Below are 19,679 nucleotides of genomic sequence, written 5' to 3'. Positions count from 1 at the left end.
CCACTCGTGGCAACGATGCGAGCACGAAAATCAATCGATTAATTAAAAGTCTCGGCAGCATTAGTCGACGAAGAGCGAAGAGACCGACCAGGGAAGCAACGACGGGGAGACCGACCGGATCTACATCGGGCCGTCGCGTCAGTTCATCGACGTCAACAAAACAACCTAAACAACGGCGTTAATCCAACTGGTGTCTCTACGCACGCTCTGCGGCCGGTTTTGAGCTTGGGGATTTTGGTGGTCTTTTTTGGTTTTTGCGATATCCGACCGGATGGGGATCCCTGGGTAAGTGTGGCCGTTTGGTTGTGGTGGAGACGCGCCCTTGGAGCTCATGTCATGATATATATTTTCTGCTTATGACCGCTCCTAAGCCACCAACCCACCAGGTGTGCAATTTGCTGACCGATGCAGGCTTATCAATGCGATTGGCACTGGAGAGCGCATTTCCTTGTCCAGATTGGCCGTAAATCACCTGGAACGAACCACACGACCGATCCGAATCGCGGTGGATATTTCGATATGGCTATTCCAGGTCCAGGCTGGGCGCGGCGGCACGAACCCCGAACTACGCACCTTGTTCTATAGACTGCTGAAGCTGCTCGCTCTGCCTATTCACCCGCTCTTCGTGTACGACGGGAAGCAAAAGCCCCCTTTCAAGCGCGGCAAGGCATCTGGAGGCAGTGCAGGTAATCTACCGATCATTCGGCTGTCTAAAGTCCTGGTGGATCTCTTCAAGTTTCCGCGCCACGATGCTCCCGGGGAGGCGGAGGCGGAATGTGCCAGGTTGCAGACGGCCGGCGTCGTGGACGCAGTGATGAGTAATGATGTTGATGCTTTGATGTTCGGCTCGTCGTGGACGGTGATGAACTTTTCGAAGGAGAGTGGGAGTGGTACTACTGCTGCGACGCATGTCACTTGCTACCAGATGGGTGATGGGGAGAAGAACCTGGCAAACGCCAAACTCGATCGGGCTGGGATGATCCTATTCGCGATGCTTAGTGGAGGTGACTATCTCCCGTCGGGGGTCCCCAAATGCGGGAACAAGTTGGCCGCGCAGATCGCGAGAGCCGGGTTTGGTGCAGACCTCTTGGAAATTATCAACTCGAACAGCACAAACATCGAAGCGGATCTAAGTGAATGGAGAGAGAGGCTCCAATTCGAGTTGGAAGAGAACGAGAGTGGTTACTTCACGACGAAGCACAAAGCGGTTCGAGTTCCCGAAGCTTTCCCGGACAAGACAATTCTATCATTCTACGCCAAACCGGTAGTATCTACACAGAGGGAGATAGAAGGTTTACGGGACCGTTTGGTGAATGCTTGGGACCAGGATCTCAACCCCTTAGAACTGAGAAGATTCGCAGCGAATGCTTTTGATTGGAACTATCGCTCTGGAGCGAGAAAGATGATCAGGCTATTGGCCGAGCCTCTCGTCTTGTTTAGACTTCGGCTGGGAAAACCAGCATCTGCATTTGCCGACAATGAGCCTAAGCTGTCTGATGTCGATGGGCCGATGCTGCAGAAAGTGTACAAGAGCCGAACAAGCTTCAGCACGGACGGATTGACAGAGCTGCAGCTACACTTCGTTCCCATCGACGTTGTTGGCTTGGATTTGTTCGCCGAGGAACCTAACCCTCCGCTGCCTTCGCAGGAGACTGCGGCGACCGTTTCGGGCGATGAAGAAGATGTTCTGGAGGAGCCAGCTGTCCCTCAGTCGCCCGTAAAGAAGCGTGTGACGAAACGATATGACCCCCTAGCACCGGAGAAGATTTGGGTTTTCGAAACGCTGGCCTTGATCGGTATTCCGGAGGTGGTGGAAAAATGGAAAAAGGAGGTCGCTGAGAAGTCTGCGCCAAAGAAGCCCGCTGCCCGAAAGACTGGACCGAGGAAGAAGGGGCCAATTGATCCGGGCATGAAGAGAGGAAGTATCCTCAAGTACGGAACTCTCACCAAGGAGCGGTCGGAGATCTCTGAGTTTAGGAACGCTTCACTCTTTGAGGCTGCCATCTCAGGGACACCGACAAAGAACGGTTCGTCGCTGGGGCAACCCGGTGGCTCAGTTGCGCCTATTGGTACTGGTACGTCGTACGGGAATGACCTTGGATTTCAGATGCCGGCATTCAGTCAAGATCTCGGATTCGACGACCTCACAGACCGATTCTCCTTATCCTGCAATGTCTCCCCTGATGCAGGCATCAAGCGACATCCTATGATGCGTCGGTCTCGTGCGTCTGGAAGAAGAAGAGCCGTTGCGTCTGGGCCGGAGGTTGAGACGGACATCGCCAGTCCAGAGATTTTGGATTGCCCATCCCCGGCAGCCGTCCCCCGACTCCGGATGAGTTATTCAAATTCTAGTTGCGAGGAGTCATTGGTAGAGATTCCAGCACTCTCTCCTGGCTATAAGACTCGTCGTCCGAAATCAAAACCTACTACGAAACACCAAGATATCTGCGAGGTACAAGAACTGGAGCAGGCCGTATCATCAATCACGATTGAAGACGTCGATGACAGCCAAAAACAGAACACTAAATCTCGCTCTCGTTCTTCAAGGCTCGAACCCGACACTCCGAAAAGAGAGACGCGAAAACCGAAAACCAAAGAGCCCAAGCCAACCAGCCCCTCTCGTGTCCAGAATCTTCTGGAGAAAGCATCTCTTGATATGCCTTCGCTGCGAAGACAGCAACAGAAAAAGACACAGACACCGGATGATGAAACCTTAAGTTCTCAACAAGAGACTACGAAACCAACCTCCTCCGATGAACATCATCCTGCCACTCCTTCGCACCTGGACTCTATCGTCGTTTGCGATGGCTACTGGACAATCGACACCGATCCGGAATCTGAGCTGGTCTCAGACGGCAAGAAGCGTGGTAGAAAGCAACGCTTCCGACGCGTCAGCGTCCTGGATTTAAGATAATTGGTCTCGCGTTGGAAGGTCCTAGTGTTTTAATATCCAGGACCTGATCACAACTTTGGCGTTTACTTTTCTAGGCGTTGGTGGGATATTGTCCAGTATTCTCCTGGTGTTTCGGGCTGTTTGTTGCATTCCTCCTTAATTCTACCGAATATATACATCCATACGTACATATTCCAGCTTTATGATCTATTTGTTATTTATTCAATTCCACGGATCCTCTATATTAATCCCTTTATGAATCAAATATCCATGCCCTCCTTAAAGAGCCTTTCCATCTACCTACCTGCCTTTCTATGCAAAAGTGAAACAGAAAAGCAAGAAAGAAGCGTAGAGCCCGATGCGCCATGTCCTATCCAACCAAACTAAACTGATCGTTTCCTACCCGGGAGATTCCAATATGATATCGAGAATGAACTATAAGTATAGAGAAAAGGAAAGAAGATAGAAGGAATAAACAAGGTGGTATTAAAGATGTTCTCAGCCGTATGGTATGATATAATATGAGCAGGAAGGAAAGGGGAAATAAAGTATAAAGTGTAGAGTTCGTTTGTGTGTCTGTTGGTACAGTGTAGGTGTAGACATAAATAAGAATAGGAATTCGCAGGAGCTACCCTGGTTGTTTGTTTGGTTTAAGGGTCAAAGGCCAGATAGAAGAGAGGAACTAGGTGAGTGGATGGTACATTTAACCAAAAGGGTGGGATATTCAGAACAATAGGGTAGTAAAAATGGGTAAAGCATGGTATAGAATATGGAAAGAAAGAGGAAAGAAAAGAAAAATAAGGAAGAAGAGGTGTATCCATCCCATCGTATCCTATCCTGTGTTGTATTCATGGTCCTCCTATGTGGTCTCAGAACAATAATGTGCAATGCAATGTACAAGGGAATCCATTCAACTATAACGCCAGAAAGAGGAGTGCAGAAGAAGAAAAAGAAGAAGAAGGGGTTGTTATATCCGCATCTTAGCCAAAAACCTTCAGGAAGCCCCAGAGTCCAATTCCACTCAAGATGGGGATGGTGAAGTTATCGTCCAAGCCGAACAGGTCCACGAACTCGCTTCCGGCAGCAACAATGCCGGAGACGACGCTCATGACGCCCAGGGCCAAGGGACCTGTGATGACGGTTTGGGAGGAATCGGCTGTCCATCCGATCAGACCCTTGACCGAGTCTGGGATGAGGTTCAGGCGGCCGGTGAACATGAAGGCTCCTTCAGGGTCATTGGGGAAGGTGCCGACGTGGGGAACGAAGTAGCCCCAGAATGCAGCGGCAGTGATGACTCCGACTAGCCAGGCGCTCAGGGTACCGGCGAAACTCTTTCCCTTGCGCAGGTTGAAGGTGTAACGGCCATAGAGGCGGCCGAACGTGGAGGCGGCAGTGTCGCACCAGCTGAGCAGGAGGACACCCATGACGCCGACATCCTTGGGGAAGAAGCGTAGGACGGCGTAGGCGCCCAGCAGGTACCAGATCACACCGTTGTATCCCGAAACCTCGGTTTCCCGCATCAGGGCTCCGACACAGCGGATGTAGAGCTTGTTGACTGTCTCCGAGCGATGGCGAATCAAGTCTGTTGCGGCAATAGGCACAAGCGCGGAGAAAAGCCAGGGCGTTATCTGTAGGGTTTGTATCCCGCGGCTGTACAAATGTAGAGTGAGGAAGCCGATTGACACGTGAAGAAGCTTGCGTGGTATCTCATGGCGGTGGATGAAACTGCGGTACCGCGCGTGGAGTGGGATCAGACCCAGGGGCGACGGTGACCGGGAGATTTCATGTAATACACCGTCGACCTTGGTAGCGATTGGCGACAAGTAACCGTTGGTTTTGCCATGTCCATTCGTCTTGGTGTCTGGGCTGTCTGCCGGTATCATTGGGTTTGACTTTCTCTTGCGTCGACGGACCGACCCCGGCGCATTCTTCGGATTGCGACTTGGGGTTCGCGAACGATTCAGCTCCGGATCCGAGTCATCATTATCCTCTTCCACGACCTCCCCTAAGCGTTGTCGCCGTGCTGCAGAGCGAGTTGTAGGACCTGCATATCCGTCTCGTGATGTTGACCGAGTTTCCGAGGGTGCCGGTGAAGGAGAAATGACCCGCGGAGTCTCCGGGATGGCGTCTTGGGGGGAAGACATGTCGCCCCTTAGAGCGAAGGGTGGAAGGATCGGTCTCTGGATGAGCCCGGATAAAGGCTGCTGGCGCAGAGACAGGCGATCGCAGGCAAGGATGCCAGAAAATAAAAAGCGGTCTGCTGCGAACGACGCAATGGTGGGCGACTTTATGGAGGAAGACGCTCCACAGGACGAAGGAGGGGGATCAACAGAATAGGTGATTTATAGATGAGAAGGTGGGAAGAGGGACAAGTTGTAGGTACAGCCGCACATCACGTTCCAGATATACAGAGCAGAGATTGGCATAACACACGGAGCCCGAGTGGCAGTGGAAGCGACGAGTCTGACAGCTTGTCGCGTGAGAAGAAAAGAAAACTGTTGCTCTTCCGCCGAATCCGTATGCGGTCACGTGTCGGCATAATGACTCACCGCCCTCGGTATCTAATCGGCGATCTTTTTGATAAGCATTTTTTCGTTTTTTCTAATCGATGTCGGAGCGGATGAATGCATTGATTGTCTGTTGATCGTCGCCGGTATTTCTATCGTCTCCACGCCATCGTTTCGGGATAGACCCCTCAAAGGTGTCAATTTCGATCGCACCGCCATGGCTCCTAAACCACCCTCCGGTGCATCTGCCAGATCCTGGGATGCCGTGACGCCGCCTCTGTCGGAATGGGTGCTGGACGCGGTCTCCTCCATGGGTTTCACGAGGATGACCCCCGTGCAAGCTTCATCCATTCCGTTATTCATGGCGCATAAGGACGTCGTCGTGGAGGCAGTGACCGGAAGTGGAAAGACATTGTCTTTTCTGATCCCCGTGGTGGAAAAGCTCCTGCGCCTGGAGGAGCCCATTAAAAAGCATCATATTGGCGCTATCGTGATTTCTCCGACAAGGTAGCTTATTACTCCTGCAAAAATACTCGAGTGACGACTTCCCGCTAAGTTTGTATACAGAGAACTTGCATTGCAGATCTATAACGTCCTTAAGTCTTTACTAGCCTTCCACCCTCCATCCGCTGCCGCCCTCAACACTTCGGACGATGACAGTGCGCCGCGCAAAAAGGAATCTTCCTCGACCCTCAAAGTTGTCCCACAGCTGCTGCTCGGAGGTGGAACCACGCCTGCAGAAGACTTGAGCGCCTTCTTGAAGCACTCGCCGAACTTGCTGGTGTCGACCCCGGGGCGACTCTTGGAATTGCTCTCCTCTCCTCATGTTCACTGCCCTCAATCGTCGTTCGAGATGCTCGTGTTGGACGAAGCAGACAGACTGCTGGATCTTGGCTTCAAGGATACGTTGCAGAACATATTGCGTCGACTGCCCAAACAAAGACGTACGGGACTGTTCAGTGCTAGTATCAGTGAGGCCGTTGATCAAATTGTCCGAGTTGGTCTGCGCAACCCGGTAAAGGTGTTGGTTAAAGTGAAGGGCACTTCGGGCGTACAGGACAAGCGTACGCCGGCCAGGTTGGTACCTCCTCAAGCTCTTTTAATTACTCTTTTATAACCAACGATATCACAGTCTACAAATGACCTACCTTACCGTACCCCCGTTGCACAAATTCTCCGCCTTAAAACACATCCTCTCCTCCGTTCAACCGACACCGCAAAAAACAATTTTTTTCCTGTCGACCTGCTCCGGCGTCGACTACCTTTCTGCGATATTCCCTCTGATCCTAGGCGAAGATTTCCAACTCATCCCACTCCATGGAAAGCACCCAGCAAACGTTCGCGAGAAAAACTTCAACCGCTTCGTAAATTCCACTACCCCCGCAATCCTGCTCACCACCGACGTTGCGTCCCGCGGACTGGATATTCCCTCCGTTGACCTTGTCGTTCAAATCGACCCTCCATCTGACCCGAAGACCTTCATCCATCGTTGCGGCCGTGCCGGCCGTGCCGGACGTCGGGGTATTAGTGTCGTCATGCTGCATCCGGGACGTGAGGAGGATTATGTCTCGTTTCTTGAGGTCCGCAAAACGCCCGTGACGCCCTTCCCGCATCCCATCACCGTCTCCGATACCGAGGCTGCCGCCGACATCGACAAAGCGCGCAAAGCGGCGCTGAAAGACCGTGCCCTGCATGACCGGGGTCAGAAGGCTTTCGTTAGCTGGCTGAGAAGTTACAGCAAACACCAAGCAGGCAGTATCTTCCGGGTTGCTGACCTGGACTGGGAAGGGCTGGGTAAAGCGTGGGCACTGCTCAAGCTACCCAAGATGCCTGAGCTGAAGAAATTTGAAGGAGACAAGACTCTTGGCGTGGATATGGATTGGAATGCCTTCACGTACAAGGACAAGCAACGAGAAAAGCGTCGCCAGGAGGCCCTGAAGGAGGCTGCCGAGGCTGGGCCACAGGAGAACCCGAATAAGCGAAAAGCCAGCGAGAATGTGGCCTGGAGTAACAAGGCTGACGACAAGAACAAGAAGTTGAAGCGACGGGAACAGAAGCATGCGCGACAGGAGAGGGACAGATGGGAGAAGATGACGGAGGAAGAGCGACAGAAGGTCCGGGAGACAGAGGGCATGGTGGCCAAGATCAAGGCGAAGAATGACGAAGAGCGGCTACTCCGACGAGAAGCCAAAGCCGGAGGAAAGTCTGCTGGCGGCGAGGATGAATTCGAAGGATTTGATGACTGAGTGAGAAGAAAACCAACCCTTGAACGGCCCGTTGATTGATACCTACCTTCCTACCTACTTGTACTCTACTTTATATCCGTCTTCCTCCTTCATCTAGACACATAAAATCCTCCCTTGTAAATAAAAATCAAAAGCCACCTTGCTATTGTAGTCCCTTCCTCCCCCCCCCCCCTGACGATCAAAAACTACCCTACCATTCACGTTGTCAGTGCGCGACATGTCTCATCTGCGGCTCGATAACTCGGATACCTGACCACCGACAAAGAGGATGTGAATGCCCTCATCAACGCCTGCTACTGGACCTTCTCCAGTAACATATTCAGCTACCACACCGACAGCTATATTATCATGTCTCCAAAGTCTATGCAATCTGGCTCGACACATGCGGGAATGGTGGTTCTCAGAAAAAAACTGACAGTTGTAAGTACTGGGAAAGGAACGCACGACGTGTAGAAAGCGTAGGGGTAGCTTTGACGATCGGTCACCAGCAGGTGGCGGTTGTACACGTCGAAGATGCGCGCCGCCCAGGCCTCATATCGCGCCGCATCCTCAATCGAATCCCCCCCTTTCCAAAATCATACATATTCAAATTAATCAGCCTTCATCACTGTCTCCTTCCTTCACACTAATACCCTCATCCACTTCCCATCTACATGGCCATTCACTCCATGAGTCCCTACCCAACTTGAGGCTTCCCTCCCAGCGTCCGACTCCACCACCTCTATCCCCGTTCATGTCCCTCTTTCGCCCGACCTAAGCCGCCTCCTCCGCGACTGCAACGAACGATAAACAGAATATGCAAGGGAAGCCGTATTCACATTTGCAAGAGAAATCGTCCTCAAGCCAGAGCCAGAACCTCTCTAATCTCCCCTCCTTCCTCTCCTTCCCCTTTCCCCCCTCAACTCAATCCCAAAAAGCCTAGGATCCACCCCATAAAACCTCGGATCCCTTCTTTCCATTTCATCAAACGCTTCCTGGGTCATCGGAAAGGCGTGAGCCATTCTGGCATAACTTGGTGCTCCAGGTCCAGTGCTAGGCCTAGGCCTCAATACAACATCGCCGGCCGCTTGCATTTGCCCGATCCGGTTCATATCGGTTGGCAGTTGCATCTGGAAATGATGTTGTCGAGCCGGTGGCAGAGGAAGCGGTCGGTAGTTCGGGATATGAGGATCTGGATCATTCGAAAGTGGGATAATGCCGCCGGCACAAAACCAACAATGCCGAAAGCCGACAAGAGGGTCGAATTCAACGCTTGGACACACCTGGATGATGGGGTTCGGGTTCTCGTTTGGGGAAGGTTGGGACTGGGCTTGCGGGCATGGACGGACTAGTCGGTAGAAGGTGCAGGTGCAGGGGGGTGCGTTGGGTTGGTAGAGGCACATCTTTCGTTCGTCTTTCGATTCGGCGGCTTCTTGGTGTTGTTCTTGCTTTTCGCTGTCTGGTTTGGGATCGCGGTTGAGATGTCTGTCTGGTTTTTGTTGTGGGTTCTTTTTGGTGATTGGAGAAGGTCGAGAGGCAGGATGTAGGTGGTTTTGGGCTTTAGACTGGTGGTTCTGTAGTTGTAGGAACTCTGAGAGATGGATTGAGAGGAAGAAAAGGATGAAGAGAGGGGTTAGAAAGAGTGGTTTTTATGCCAGATTGTAGAAAGATCGGTCATGAAGAGAATGGTCTCTCTTTGCTGCAGAGTTTCTGTTGCAGAGTCAGTGCGTGGGTTTGAATTGGATGCTGGCCAGACGGTCTCTCCTGAAGCCGTGCAAGGAAGACAAAGATGAACCGATTACACGGGAAACATCAATTGAAAATTTGTTCATTGTTAATTGCTAAAAACAGGATGCAACTCTTTTTTATTGCGCAAACGCCTGGAGTACAGCTCTCAAATGAAATGCAAATGCAAGGCTCAGACACGGCCCCAAGCGGGGAGATGATATCAAAAACTCCTCCGCTGAAATCGGAAAACAAGAAACAAGAAACAAGATTACACATGAGAATCAAAAAAAAAGGTCCACAGATCCACAAAACAATTAGCCTAGTTCATCAAATCAAGCAAGGGGAAAGAAGCAGGAAGGACGTCTGACGGAGGGGTCTGCAACATTCAACGTAAAGCTGAAGGAGACTGCAACTCGCGAATAGAGAAAAGAAGAAAGACTTTCAGCAGGAGGGCCTGCAAACTTCAAATATAGGTTGAAGGGATCCACAATCGAAATGACGAGCAGCCTCAAACTTCAACTGGGAGGTCGAAGGAGTCCACAAGCGAAGAATCCGAAAGGGACCTGCACATTTCAACTTAAAATTGAAGGAGACCGCAACTTGCGAGAAAAAGACATAGACGAACATTCAACAGAAGGGCCTGCAACTTCAACTTGGGGGCTGAAGGAGTCCGCGGCTGGAAATGCCCGTACAAGACGATCCATGAACGAAGCTTCGAGTATTCCACATACAGCGAAAATTCCTGAACCAACCGTCTGAGCCCGGCAATCTTTTTGACTGCAAGAAGAGGGAAAATCAGACGGTCAGGCAGTCAGGCAGAAATGTTCAAAGAAGATAAAAGAATAACAAGAAAATATGCATACATGCCAGAAACCAGAAACAGAAGACAAGAAAAACAGAGTTGAATTAAGTAGAAGAAAAAAAGGCAACGCTTCGTCACAATGAGTATGAAGTCATGAGAAGGCTTTATGCCTGCTGCTTGAATTCTTCGAAGCCTTGACAGAAGAGATTGTGAGCCTCATCGACCTCAGAGTCGTTCCACACTTTAGCAAGAACATCAATGGCAGTTTGGCTAATCTCCAGACTTTCCTGGTAGCCCTGCTTATCTGGCCACTGGAATTGGGTAAGATCGCCAGAGGGACAGTGTTCATAAAGCCATTGAGCATCTTGGGCAAATTCGTCATCACCGAAATCCTCAACAGGCGCGCTCTCGATGCGAGCATCCGGGGTGATAGTCATAGGACTAGAGTAGCGACTTGCGGTGCGAAGGCGACTGGGGGTTTTGGGTTTGTGTTTTTCGGCCAGAGACCGAGCCTTTGCGAGAGCTTCGTCGTCTACCGCGGCTGCTGGAGTTGATGTAGGGATGATCGAAGTCTGACGAGGTGTAGCAGACGGCGCAACTGAAGGTGCAGGAGAAGGTGTAGGAGATCGAGGGCTAAAGCGGAGTATGTTAGATCTTCTGGTTCTCAACGCCATAACCCTGTCAGAATAAACGTACCTTTCGACGAGTGGAGTCTCCGCAGCAGGTGCAGGGCTCGGAGCAGAAGCGCTTGTGGGAGAAGACGGTTCACTAGATTCAGAAGAGTCATCTGAGAAGGCGTCGTAATCAAGCTGGAAAGTTCCCTGCGTGTTGGGGATGAATCCCGGACGAGTGCGAGGGTCGACAACCGGAGACGGCCCGTACAGGTCTTCCTCTTCCTCTTCGACAAACGGAGCGGGGCTGGGCGCGTTCGGAGTAGGCGACGGAGGTGCAAAGCTGGACGAAGGGGATCCACTGCCCATGCCGATGAAATGAGATCCAGTGTAAGGGTCGGTAGCGCGGGCGCGAGTGCGAAGTTTCGATGGAGTGTCCTCGGGGCTAGCGTCGAATCGGACCTTTTTAGATGCAGCTCGATCTGAGCGGAGAGCACTGCGCACAGCAGTTCTAGCCAGACCGTTGGCCTGCTGAGGAGCAGTAGACTGCTCAGGTGCCTCATCCTCGCTCTCAGAGCTGTACCAGAAGTAGTCGGTATCCATTCCGTAGCTGCAGCCAGGCGGGTTGGGAATAACGTCGGGCGACGGCGCACGCTTGCGCTTCTTCTGCTTGTTAGAGCTAGCCTGCTGCGGAGTCTCGCGTCCTCTAATCTCTTGAGCCTGAGTAGCCGATGATGCGTTTTCGATCTGAGCAGAGGATTCCGAGATGACGGTGGTGGTAGAGGTGGGAGTTGGTTCATTAGGACGTGTATCAACGGCAGACGACTGTGAAGTAGGCTGCAGAGAAGCAGACTGCAAGGTGGATGGCTCAGGTAAATCCCGGAGGGGAGTGGCGATATCACTAAGATAGAGTGACTTGTCCATTGGACGTGGCCAAAGAGAGTATTCAAGATTCCGACGCTTCTGGGCCGGCTCACCAGTAGTCATGCGACGAGACCTCCAGGACCGGAACTTGGCTTTGGCAGCGGGAAACTCTGGCTCAGTATCCACTGTGCGGTCGATACGTTCTGAAGCCGGCTGCTTAGTGGTCTCAGAGTTCAAAGACGGCAATGATTGTTCGGTCTGTTTAATCTGCGCTGACGACCGGCGGCCGAGACCCGGGATGAGTCGAGAGAAAGAGCGAGGCACAGAATTGAGCAGACCGCGAATGTTCCAGCCTCTACGAGGCGTTTCGGGCAAGGCCGAGGAAAGGGCTGCTGAAGGCTGTTCTAAAGTGGGTTCAGCGGGCGCGTCTTGAACTGGCTGGTCCTGGTCCTGAGATTTCTCCGAGTCTTCTGGGGCATCGACGTGCGTCAAGGGAGGTTCCGGAATTGCACTCTGTTGGCTAGCGGTCTCCGCTGCTTGGCGATCGGCCATCTCCTGGGCTATATACTCTGGGAGCCTGAAGACAGTCCGATGGATTCTTCCGTTTCTCTCTGCCTGCCGTCGCCGCAACCTTTCTGAGTAAGGCACGGACGTCGACGATAATCGACGGGAGAGAGGGGGGAGTCTCCGGGCGAAAGGGGTACTTCCCGGGACCCCCAGGTTCCGACGCTTGTTAGCAATCGGGGTCTCTGGGCCCCCCGCAGCCGTTTCCTCGTCGCTCACGACGGAACGGGTGCGCTTCCTATTGACTTTCTTGGGCGTTAGTGTTTTGTTCTTTTTGCTCACACGAGATGGATCGCGAGCATCCAGGCAGCGGGAAGTCTCCTTGGGAACTATCGGGGATTGGGAGGCAGCCGAGGCAGCCGATGCTCCGGCGGCAACCTCTGTACCCGCACCTACCTTTGAGCGACCGAGGCCGGGACTCATCTCCGTCTCAGACTGCTCCGGAATTGGAGAGAGGGTCACCGGCACCCGCGGCCGAGAACCCGGGGCAGAAGTCGAGGGCCTAACAGGCACCGACACGGTATGCGATGGCTCGCCGGGTTCTCGAACCGCAGCTGGGCTGAATTGAGGGATTCGTTGACGACCCTCAGCCAAAGTCTTCGGCACCAACACCCTTCGCTCATCCCTGACCCGAGCCCAAAAGAATGACGGATCGTCATAGTACGTTCGCGGGCGGGCCAGGGATATTAAGCTCGGGGTCTGTTGAGCCTGCCGCCGTGCACAGTCCCCAATGTAGGGAAGTCCGAAGAACGGTGGGGACTCATCGAAGATCGATGGCCCCCGCGGCTCAACAGGAGCAACGGAGACAGCCGCCTGCGAGGCGTGTTCAGAGGAACCACCATCAACGGTCGAAGACGCGCTGGTGGGGTCTCTCGCAGGCCGCACTGTCTCCAGATGCCACATTGGGCTGTCGGACGAACCCGAGGAGACAACAGCTGCAGGTCGCGGAACGGATTCCGCAAGACCCAACTTTGTAAAATGTTGAGTCAGGTCGTCCGCCTGCTCAGACACTGCAACTGTCTCACCCCCGGAGCCCATAACGGAAGTCGAGAGGGAGCTAGCTTCGGACTGCTGGTTGATATCTTGGTCGCATCCCTGAACTGCGACTGACTCCATTGACTCCGCTGTGGTTGGCTCTGCCACAGCTGGTGACTCAAAGGTGCTTGGTGCTTCGGACTGCTCCCAAGCAGAATCCTAAGTGGATTGGACACAGTGGCTCGCCCCTCGGCCCTCCTGGAGAGTGTCACGAGCCAGGAGGGCCCCCCTCATCTGCATAGAAAGAAGCTCGTCGAGTTCGCCATCGGCAAACAAAGGTTCATCCAGCAAAGGGGTCCTTGATCGTTCGCAAAGGGGCGAGCCAATGTCGCTGATGTCCCCGAATAGATATTCGGTCCACGAGGCACGGATGGTTCCCAAGGGAGGAAGGTTGGAGATGTTAAGGGTGGGAGCATTGGGGGAAGAAGGGGCAGGGGAATGGGGGGAGGCCCAACAGGCCGGCGTAGACGGTGGCGAGCTTGGGGTCGACTCACTTTGGGTGTCATCCTTCTCAGCTAAAGCCTGTTCGGCAGTAGCTGTATCGGACTCGTTATTCTGGACCGCATAGTCGGCGTTTTCTTTGTTTTCGTCGGTTTCTGGGGTTGTCTCCGGCGTCTCGTCTGTATGGGTTTCGGGCTCTTCGGATGTGGCCTTCGCGGTCCTTCGCGTCGACTTCCGGGTGGCTTTCGCGGCGGGCTTAATGGAAGCAGCCTTGGTGGCTTTATTCTTGGTAGTTGTGGTGGGTTTCTTCTTGGTCAAACGCTGGCCCTTTGCGCGAGGCGCGGGCTGTTTAGAAGGCACAGAAGGTTCTTCTTCGGTGCGATCGGTGGCATTTGTGGTATTGGCAGGTTTGGTCTGCGAGGCGCTTCGGGTCGACCGAGTCCGACGAGATGTATTCTCGAGAGAGACGAAGTTGCCAGGTGACTGCTGCTGAGAACGAGTACGCATTGTGGAAGACTTGCGTCACTCAAGGGCGACGGACAGATGCGCTCGAGGTCACAGCGAACGAAGTTCTAACAGGGATGCTAGCTGTTTGAGTAGCTCAATTTTATTTTATTTTTTAGAAAAAAAAGTAGTAAGCGTGTAAATCAAGCAGATTCCGGTTCAGAAAGGCTTGCAAGATGGGTTAAAGACTTGGGATCGATGCTGTGGTGGATGATGTTGAGACGAGAAGTGAGAGATGGGAAGGTGGTGGTGGTGGAAGAAAGAAAGGGAAGAGGAAGAGGAAGTGGCGGGGGATAAATATTGCCTTGTTGTGGTCATGCGCGTCACGTCCCCTCGGCGACTGGTGAGTGCGACAGCATTCACTTACCTGGACCAGGAAGCGTGAGGTGAAAGTTGGAAGTTGTTGCAACTGCCTGCGCTTGAAAATCAAAAATCGGGGGGTGCTGACCGGCAAAACAGGGAGCGGTCAATGTGCGCGCCAATCACGTCGCCCGTCCCCCGTCGCTGGCTTCTATACTTCGCCTTTTCTAGATGCGCACGCCATAGAACTTCTCTAGGAAGTTTCCTGTAAAAATGACCGAGGTTAGACATTCTACTCCTCATTGGCCTTGCGAACCACAATGTCATCTGTCTTGGAGGGCTGGCGTCACCGTTGAGGGAATGTCCTTCCAACCCGAATCCTGTATCTGCGCAATAACTAAGTAGTGAATGACTGTCAAGTGATCAACCTAGAGGACTGCCGAGGTGAATCTTAAAAGTGGCCTGTAGTAGCGGTGAAATACGTAGGTCCTGGTAATACAAGGATCTTTCCCCTTTCAAAAGGGATTTGCACGGAAATTCTATCTAATTTCAACGTTGTAGAGCAAAATATATTTATACAAGGTAAATCTTTCCATAGGTATGAAAAGGAGAGACGCGGTGAACCGCCCGCTCTATAGCACACACACGCTAGGAGAATCAAATACCATAAGGTTACATGTAGATGTTCAGATGGAAGGAAATAACAAAAGAAGGGGGGGGGATGATACACAACGCTTCCGGTCCATTACATACTAATCTCGCCCTTCCAAGCAGCATCGGAAAGTCCCAGGCTCTCAACCAAGTTCTGCCATCTCGGGCCACCCCGTTCCTTTCTTCGCACGTATTGCAGTAGCTTCTGTCGCTTGTGGACCAGTATCCGGAGGTTACGCTTGTTGTGCTTGTCCTTGTTGGATGTTTGAAGGTGCCTGGTTAGGTTCAGGATCTTCGCAGTCAAAATGGCAGCCTGGACTTCCGGGGATCCGGTATCGGGCCCGACACGAGGGGTCTTCTCGAGGGCAGCGGTGCCGGACTGCTGCGACGGAGCTGCCGGCTTGGGGGGAAGCTTCTGGTCGGTGTTGTGGCGTCCGAATTCTTCAATGCACTTCTGAATGTTTAGGCGCATCTTGTCCTGGGTGTTGCCGTTGCCCACGCTCGCGATGCGGTTGAGAGCCTCCTCGGCATTCTTGTGATCTTGAATGTGCTTTTCGCCCAGTTCCTTCTCGAGCTGAGGGTCGGCGACATTTCGGTCGGGGTTTTCGATCGGGGAGGTGAGGTTTTTCGAGTACTCGAGCACATGCTGGAGATCTTCGGAATCAAGGAAGTAGTTGAGTTTTCCGTCCGATCCTGAGGGGATTTGAGGTCCGGATTGGGTGTCCTTGAGACCCTGGATGAAGGCAGTCGGGCGACTTTCCACCGGATCCCCTAAGGAGCCCTCGCGCTCTTTAGAAAGAGCCTCTTGACGGGACAGGTTGGCGGCTTTGCGTCGACGCGATTGCGCCATCAAGAACGGGTCATGTCGTCGTCTCTCTCTAGTCTCCGCGGAACCTGCTCGGATCGATGTCTTCGAAGTGTTTAAGGACAATGCGGCAAGCGGACTCTGGATGTATGAAGAACCTGGAGAAGCGCGGTCACTGTTAGTAAGTGGGCTCAGGGTTGGGGGGCAACAAAGATAAGATGGAGTATACCAGTAAAGGCCTTCAAAGAAGGCTGGATAAGAAAGCGAGGAGGCATTGCGGTTCACTAGTTCGGTATCTGGGGAGAGGCAATCGACCAGCTTTTCGACCCTTCACGGCCTTTGGGGACACTCGAAGTTCTCTTCCCGAAATCTCAAGGCCGCATACCACGCTAGTCCAGATATGGATAGGACCTTCCACGTGACTCTCCGGACGGATCGGAGGAGGCTCCGCAGGCCATGCCCTAGACTAGCCCTAAAATTCACAAACGGCAAGCGAAATTTCATCGATCATCTCGGCGCGGATTGTCAAGGTTTCTCTTTCGCGTCGTCAGTCTCTTCCTCGCCATCACCACCGCGACAAGCGCCAGACGATTGATATATTCAATTCGCCGTCCTTCGCAATATCAATCGCCCACCATGGCCCCTTCTCAGCTCCCCCCCATCTTCAACCCTACCTCGCAGGACATTGAGAACCTGCTGGCGGCCCAGTGCCACCTTGGTTCCAAGAACCTTCAGGTGCACATGGAGCCTTACCTCTGGAAGACTCGTCCCGACGGTGTCAACGTTCTCAACATTGGCAAGACTTGGTACGTGTGGTCCAGCGAAACGCCGGAACAACGCCTATAAATTGGAATGAAATCATTGGGAGGAAATTCGAGATCTAACATGCGATTTTCATGATTGTAGGGAGAAGATTGTCCTGGCTGCCCGTATCATCGCTGCCATCGACAACCCCGCCGATGTCTGTGTGATCTCCGCTCGTCCCTACGGCCAGCGTGCTGTCCTCAAGTTCGCCGCCCACACCGGTGCCACCGCCATCGCCGGTCGTTTCACCCCCGGTAACTTCACCAACTACATCACTCGCTCTTTCAAGGAGCCCCGTCTCATCATCGTGACCGACCCCCGCACCGATGCTCAGGCCATCAAGGAGGCTTCCTACGTCAACATTCCCGTCATCGCTCTCTGCGACACTGACTCCCCCACCGACTTCGTTGACGTTGCCATCCCCACCAACAACAAGGGTCGTCACTCCATCGGTCTCGTCTGGTGGATGCTTGCCCGTGAGGTCCTCCGTCTCCGTGGCACCCTCGCGTCCCGTGAGGTTGACTGGGACGTTGTTGTCGATCTCTACTTCTACCGCGACCCCGAGGCCGAGGAGAACAAGGAGATTGCCGACGAGACCAAGGTCCCCGGTGCTGAGGAGATCGGCGCTGGTGCCATCGAGTCCGGCTTCGCTGGTGAGAACTGGGACACTCAGGGTGCCGGTGCCGGTGTTCCTGGCACTGCTTTCTCTGCTGCTACTGCTGCTGCTGGCGCTACCAGCTGGGAGGCTGACGGTGGCGACTGGGCCGCCAGCGGTGCTGCCCCTGCTACTGAGAGCTGGGCTGAGACCCAGCCCGCTGACGCCAAGTGGTAAACAAATTTTAAACAAAATGGTGACGAGGACAGCTGATGAGGAGGGACATGATATCTATTTTTTCTTTTTAAAAGAATATGGCGAAATTGAAGGGGGGAAAGACTTGATACTTAAATCAATAATTTCGCCATTCCTTTGACGAATACCCGACATCTCCCGCAAAAAGAAGAAATTCCCCTTCGCATGTCTTATCCTAGTCTCTGTTCGCAAAAAATATTCAAAACCGAAAGTGAAAAAAGTGCAAAAGAAGCCTTCGATTGGAAACCGTTCAACTTCCAACACTTCCCTTTTTTCCTTTCCGCCCCTGGTATGCCGCGGTGTCCTTTTTGTTTCCTTTTTGACCAGACCTTTTTTATGTCGTGTTTATGGTGCATCGGGGAGGAATTGCATTGTCAAAAATTGACCGGCACTTACGAGGGAAAGAGATCCAGTTGTTCTGTTTGCTCAGTGAACTCCTGGGGGAAAGCCCTGTGCTGTCGATTTCACAAGGTGTACTTGATCGTTGCCTTGGTTTCTCCTTGTGTGTTTATCATATTCGTACTCGAAAAGTGATGCTAGCTACCATGTATCTTCCACCGTGTTTCTGTAGTTTGTAGTGCGTAGACGGTAACCCTGTAATTATGGAATTTCCGCGTAGGCTGAGAGCTCTAGTAATTACATAAATTCTCAAATCACTCGTTCGAACCCTGACCTACGAGATCGTCCTCACGAAGCAGGCATTCATAAATCCATTAGTACGGGTATCACAAATTATCACATCACAGTACAACCTCCCTCAGTCTGTCCCCCTTTTTCCGTAGTCGTCATTCCGGCCAGCCTCGCTAAATCCTCAAACGTCTCTGCCAAAAGCTCACCGGTAACAGCAGAGCACTCTGCGTATCGATCACAGCGAAGTTCCTGGGCAATGCGATACGACTACATTCAGTCAGCTGCGGTCCACACAGAAATTCACTAAGAGAGGATGAAGTAGAGTACCTCTTCCGGGTAGATCAGGGTTTCGTCGTCGACTCTCAGGTCTCTTTTGAGGCCTATCATCATGACAGGGATGCGTTCGCCGATGCCATGCTGGAAGTACCGGATGATGTCTTGTCGCCACTGAATAGCCTGGAATGAGCAAGGCGCCTTGTCTGGTTAGAAAGCAAGGGCTCGGCGACTCACGCTTTTAAGCCCCGCTAAAGTTTCTCGATTGGAAATATCAAATGCTAAAAGGACCACATCCGGCTTCAGAGTAGTCCAGTGTTGGTTGGGACTGGCTGTGTCGTATAATTCGAGGGTGAAGGATTTCTTAGAGAAACGGATGTCGTAGAGGAGGGGTTGGTCAGAGTCCCGCAGAAGCTCTATACCATTTTCTCGTGTCGTAGCATTTTGTCCTCTGGGTCCATTTGGGCCATTCTTCAAGCGTCTGCATCGGTTCTTAGCATGCTGTATGTACCGAATATATATAAAACGCATGAACTCACGACAGAAAAGTTGACTTCCCACATCCTGGATCTCCCAAGAGGAGTATAGTCACCGTGGACTCAGGATCCCGACGAGCTTCTGCATCAGCCATGAGAGAATACGTAGCTATACTTCGTGAAATTTGAGGATACTGAATGATGTTGGATCATGGGTCTTATCACATTGTGATAGATTTGGTTATCTAATCACTAATGACCTTATCTCAGCGTTTTGCGCTAAGCCGTTTTCAGCTACACGGCCTGCACGCCTGAACTCTAGTCCAAACGCGGTCTTTACTGTCTCCCCAGGTCCTCTCTGGTTACTACTATGGAGTACTGACAACAACATCTTGGCGCCGCGCTATTGAACAACGAGTTTTTCATCATAATTCATCTCCACTGCGAGCGGAAGCCGACTGTCACCCGAATCGATTCTTCAAAGGAGTTACCGAGCGCGGCTTCTGATTCGGCAGGCAACCAGATGCCGTTCTAACCGTGTTGGACGCTTGACGTCTGCCTTTGCAACAAAGGGCTTTTTTGACCCTCAATGAAAAGATAATATACTGTATTATCCTTTTGTTCTTGCTGTCAATGTTATCTTCGATTCTCCTACGGAGTACATTGGTCTCAGCGAAACTTCAGTCTCAGAGCGATACTGCGTAAATGGCGCTGGA

General features: G+C 52.4%; 8 protein-coding genes across 8 annotated transcripts; 3 read left to right on the top strand and 5 right to left on the bottom strand.

Moving 5' to 3' along the window:
- Positions 1–271: 271 nt before the first annotated feature.
- On the top strand, positions 272–2,914 carry KD926_002117 (crossover junction endodeoxyribonuclease; the record flags this gene model as incomplete). The annotated part of the gene is made up of 2 exons (XM_053093919.1): positions 272–285; positions 412–2,914. The coding sequence occupies 2 exons, from the start codon at positions 272–274 to the stop codon at positions 2,912–2,914; spliced, it is 2,517 nt and encodes an 838-aa protein (XP_052951280.1).
- A 959-nt stretch (positions 2,915–3,873) lies between these two features.
- On the bottom strand, positions 3,874–5,037 carry KD926_002116 (putative phosphatidate cytidylyltransferase; the record flags this gene model as incomplete). Its single annotated transcript, XM_053093918.1, has 1 exon — positions 3,874–5,037. One exon carries the CDS (start codon positions 5,035–5,037, stop codon positions 3,874–3,876), a length of 1,164 nt encoding a protein of 387 aa, XP_052951279.1.
- Positions 5,038–5,617: 580 nt separating this feature from the next.
- Positions 5,618–7,646, top strand: spb4 (ATP-dependent RNA helicase SPB4; the record flags this gene model as incomplete). The annotated part of the gene is made up of 3 exons (XM_053093916.1): positions 5,618–5,907; positions 5,968–6,477; positions 6,533–7,646. The coding sequence occupies 3 exons, from the start codon at positions 5,618–5,620 to the stop codon at positions 7,644–7,646; spliced, it is 1,914 nt and encodes a 637-aa protein (XP_052951278.1).
- A 2,673-nt stretch (positions 7,647–10,319) lies between these two features.
- On the bottom strand, positions 10,320–13,310 carry KD926_002114 (uncharacterized protein; the record flags this gene model as incomplete). Its single annotated transcript, XM_053093915.1, has 2 exons — positions 10,320–10,788; positions 10,852–13,310. 2 exons carry the CDS (start codon positions 13,308–13,310, stop codon positions 10,320–10,322), a joined length of 2,928 nt encoding a protein of 975 aa, XP_052951277.1.
- Positions 13,311–13,388: 78 nt separating this feature from the next.
- Positions 13,389–14,177, bottom strand: KD926_002113 (uncharacterized protein; the record flags this gene model as incomplete). Its single annotated transcript, XM_053093914.1, has 1 exon — positions 13,389–14,177. One exon carries the CDS (start codon positions 14,175–14,177, stop codon positions 13,389–13,391), a length of 789 nt encoding a protein of 262 aa, XP_052951276.1.
- A 1,042-nt stretch (positions 14,178–15,219) lies between these two features.
- KD926_002112 (mitochondrial 37S ribosomal protein uS15m) lies at positions 15,220–16,205 on the bottom strand (the record flags this gene model as incomplete). Its single annotated transcript, XM_053093913.1, has 2 exons — positions 15,220–16,088; positions 16,160–16,205. The coding sequence occupies 2 exons, from the start codon at positions 16,203–16,205 to the stop codon at positions 15,220–15,222; spliced, it is 915 nt and encodes a 304-aa protein (XP_052951275.1).
- Positions 16,206–16,566: 361 nt separating this feature from the next.
- On the top strand, positions 16,567–17,566 carry rps0 (40S ribosomal protein uS2; the record flags this gene model as incomplete). Its single annotated transcript, XM_053093912.1, has 2 exons — positions 16,567–16,736; positions 16,837–17,566. The coding sequence occupies 2 exons, from the start codon at positions 16,567–16,569 to the stop codon at positions 17,564–17,566; spliced, it is 900 nt and encodes a 299-aa protein (XP_052951274.1).
- Positions 17,567–18,319: 753 nt separating this feature from the next.
- KD926_002110 (putative Rho-like small GTPase) lies at positions 18,320–19,118 on the bottom strand (the record flags this gene model as incomplete). The annotated part of the gene is made up of 4 exons (XM_053093911.1): positions 18,320–18,481; positions 18,542–18,670; positions 18,725–18,968; positions 19,027–19,118. 4 exons carry the CDS (start codon positions 19,116–19,118, stop codon positions 18,320–18,322), a joined length of 627 nt encoding a protein of 208 aa, XP_052951273.1.
- Positions 19,119–19,679: the final 561 nt, after the last annotated feature.

This window comes from Aspergillus affinis (genome assembly GCF_023601865.1).
Source record: "Aspergillus affinis strain CMG 70 chromosome Unknown NODE_143_length_86900_cov_88_302927, whole genome shotgun sequence".
In the NCBI taxonomy this organism is placed as follows: Eukaryota; Fungi; Ascomycota; class Eurotiomycetes; order Eurotiales; family Aspergillaceae; genus Aspergillus; species Aspergillus affinis.
This window is presented reverse-complemented; position numbering and strand designations above follow the sequence as displayed.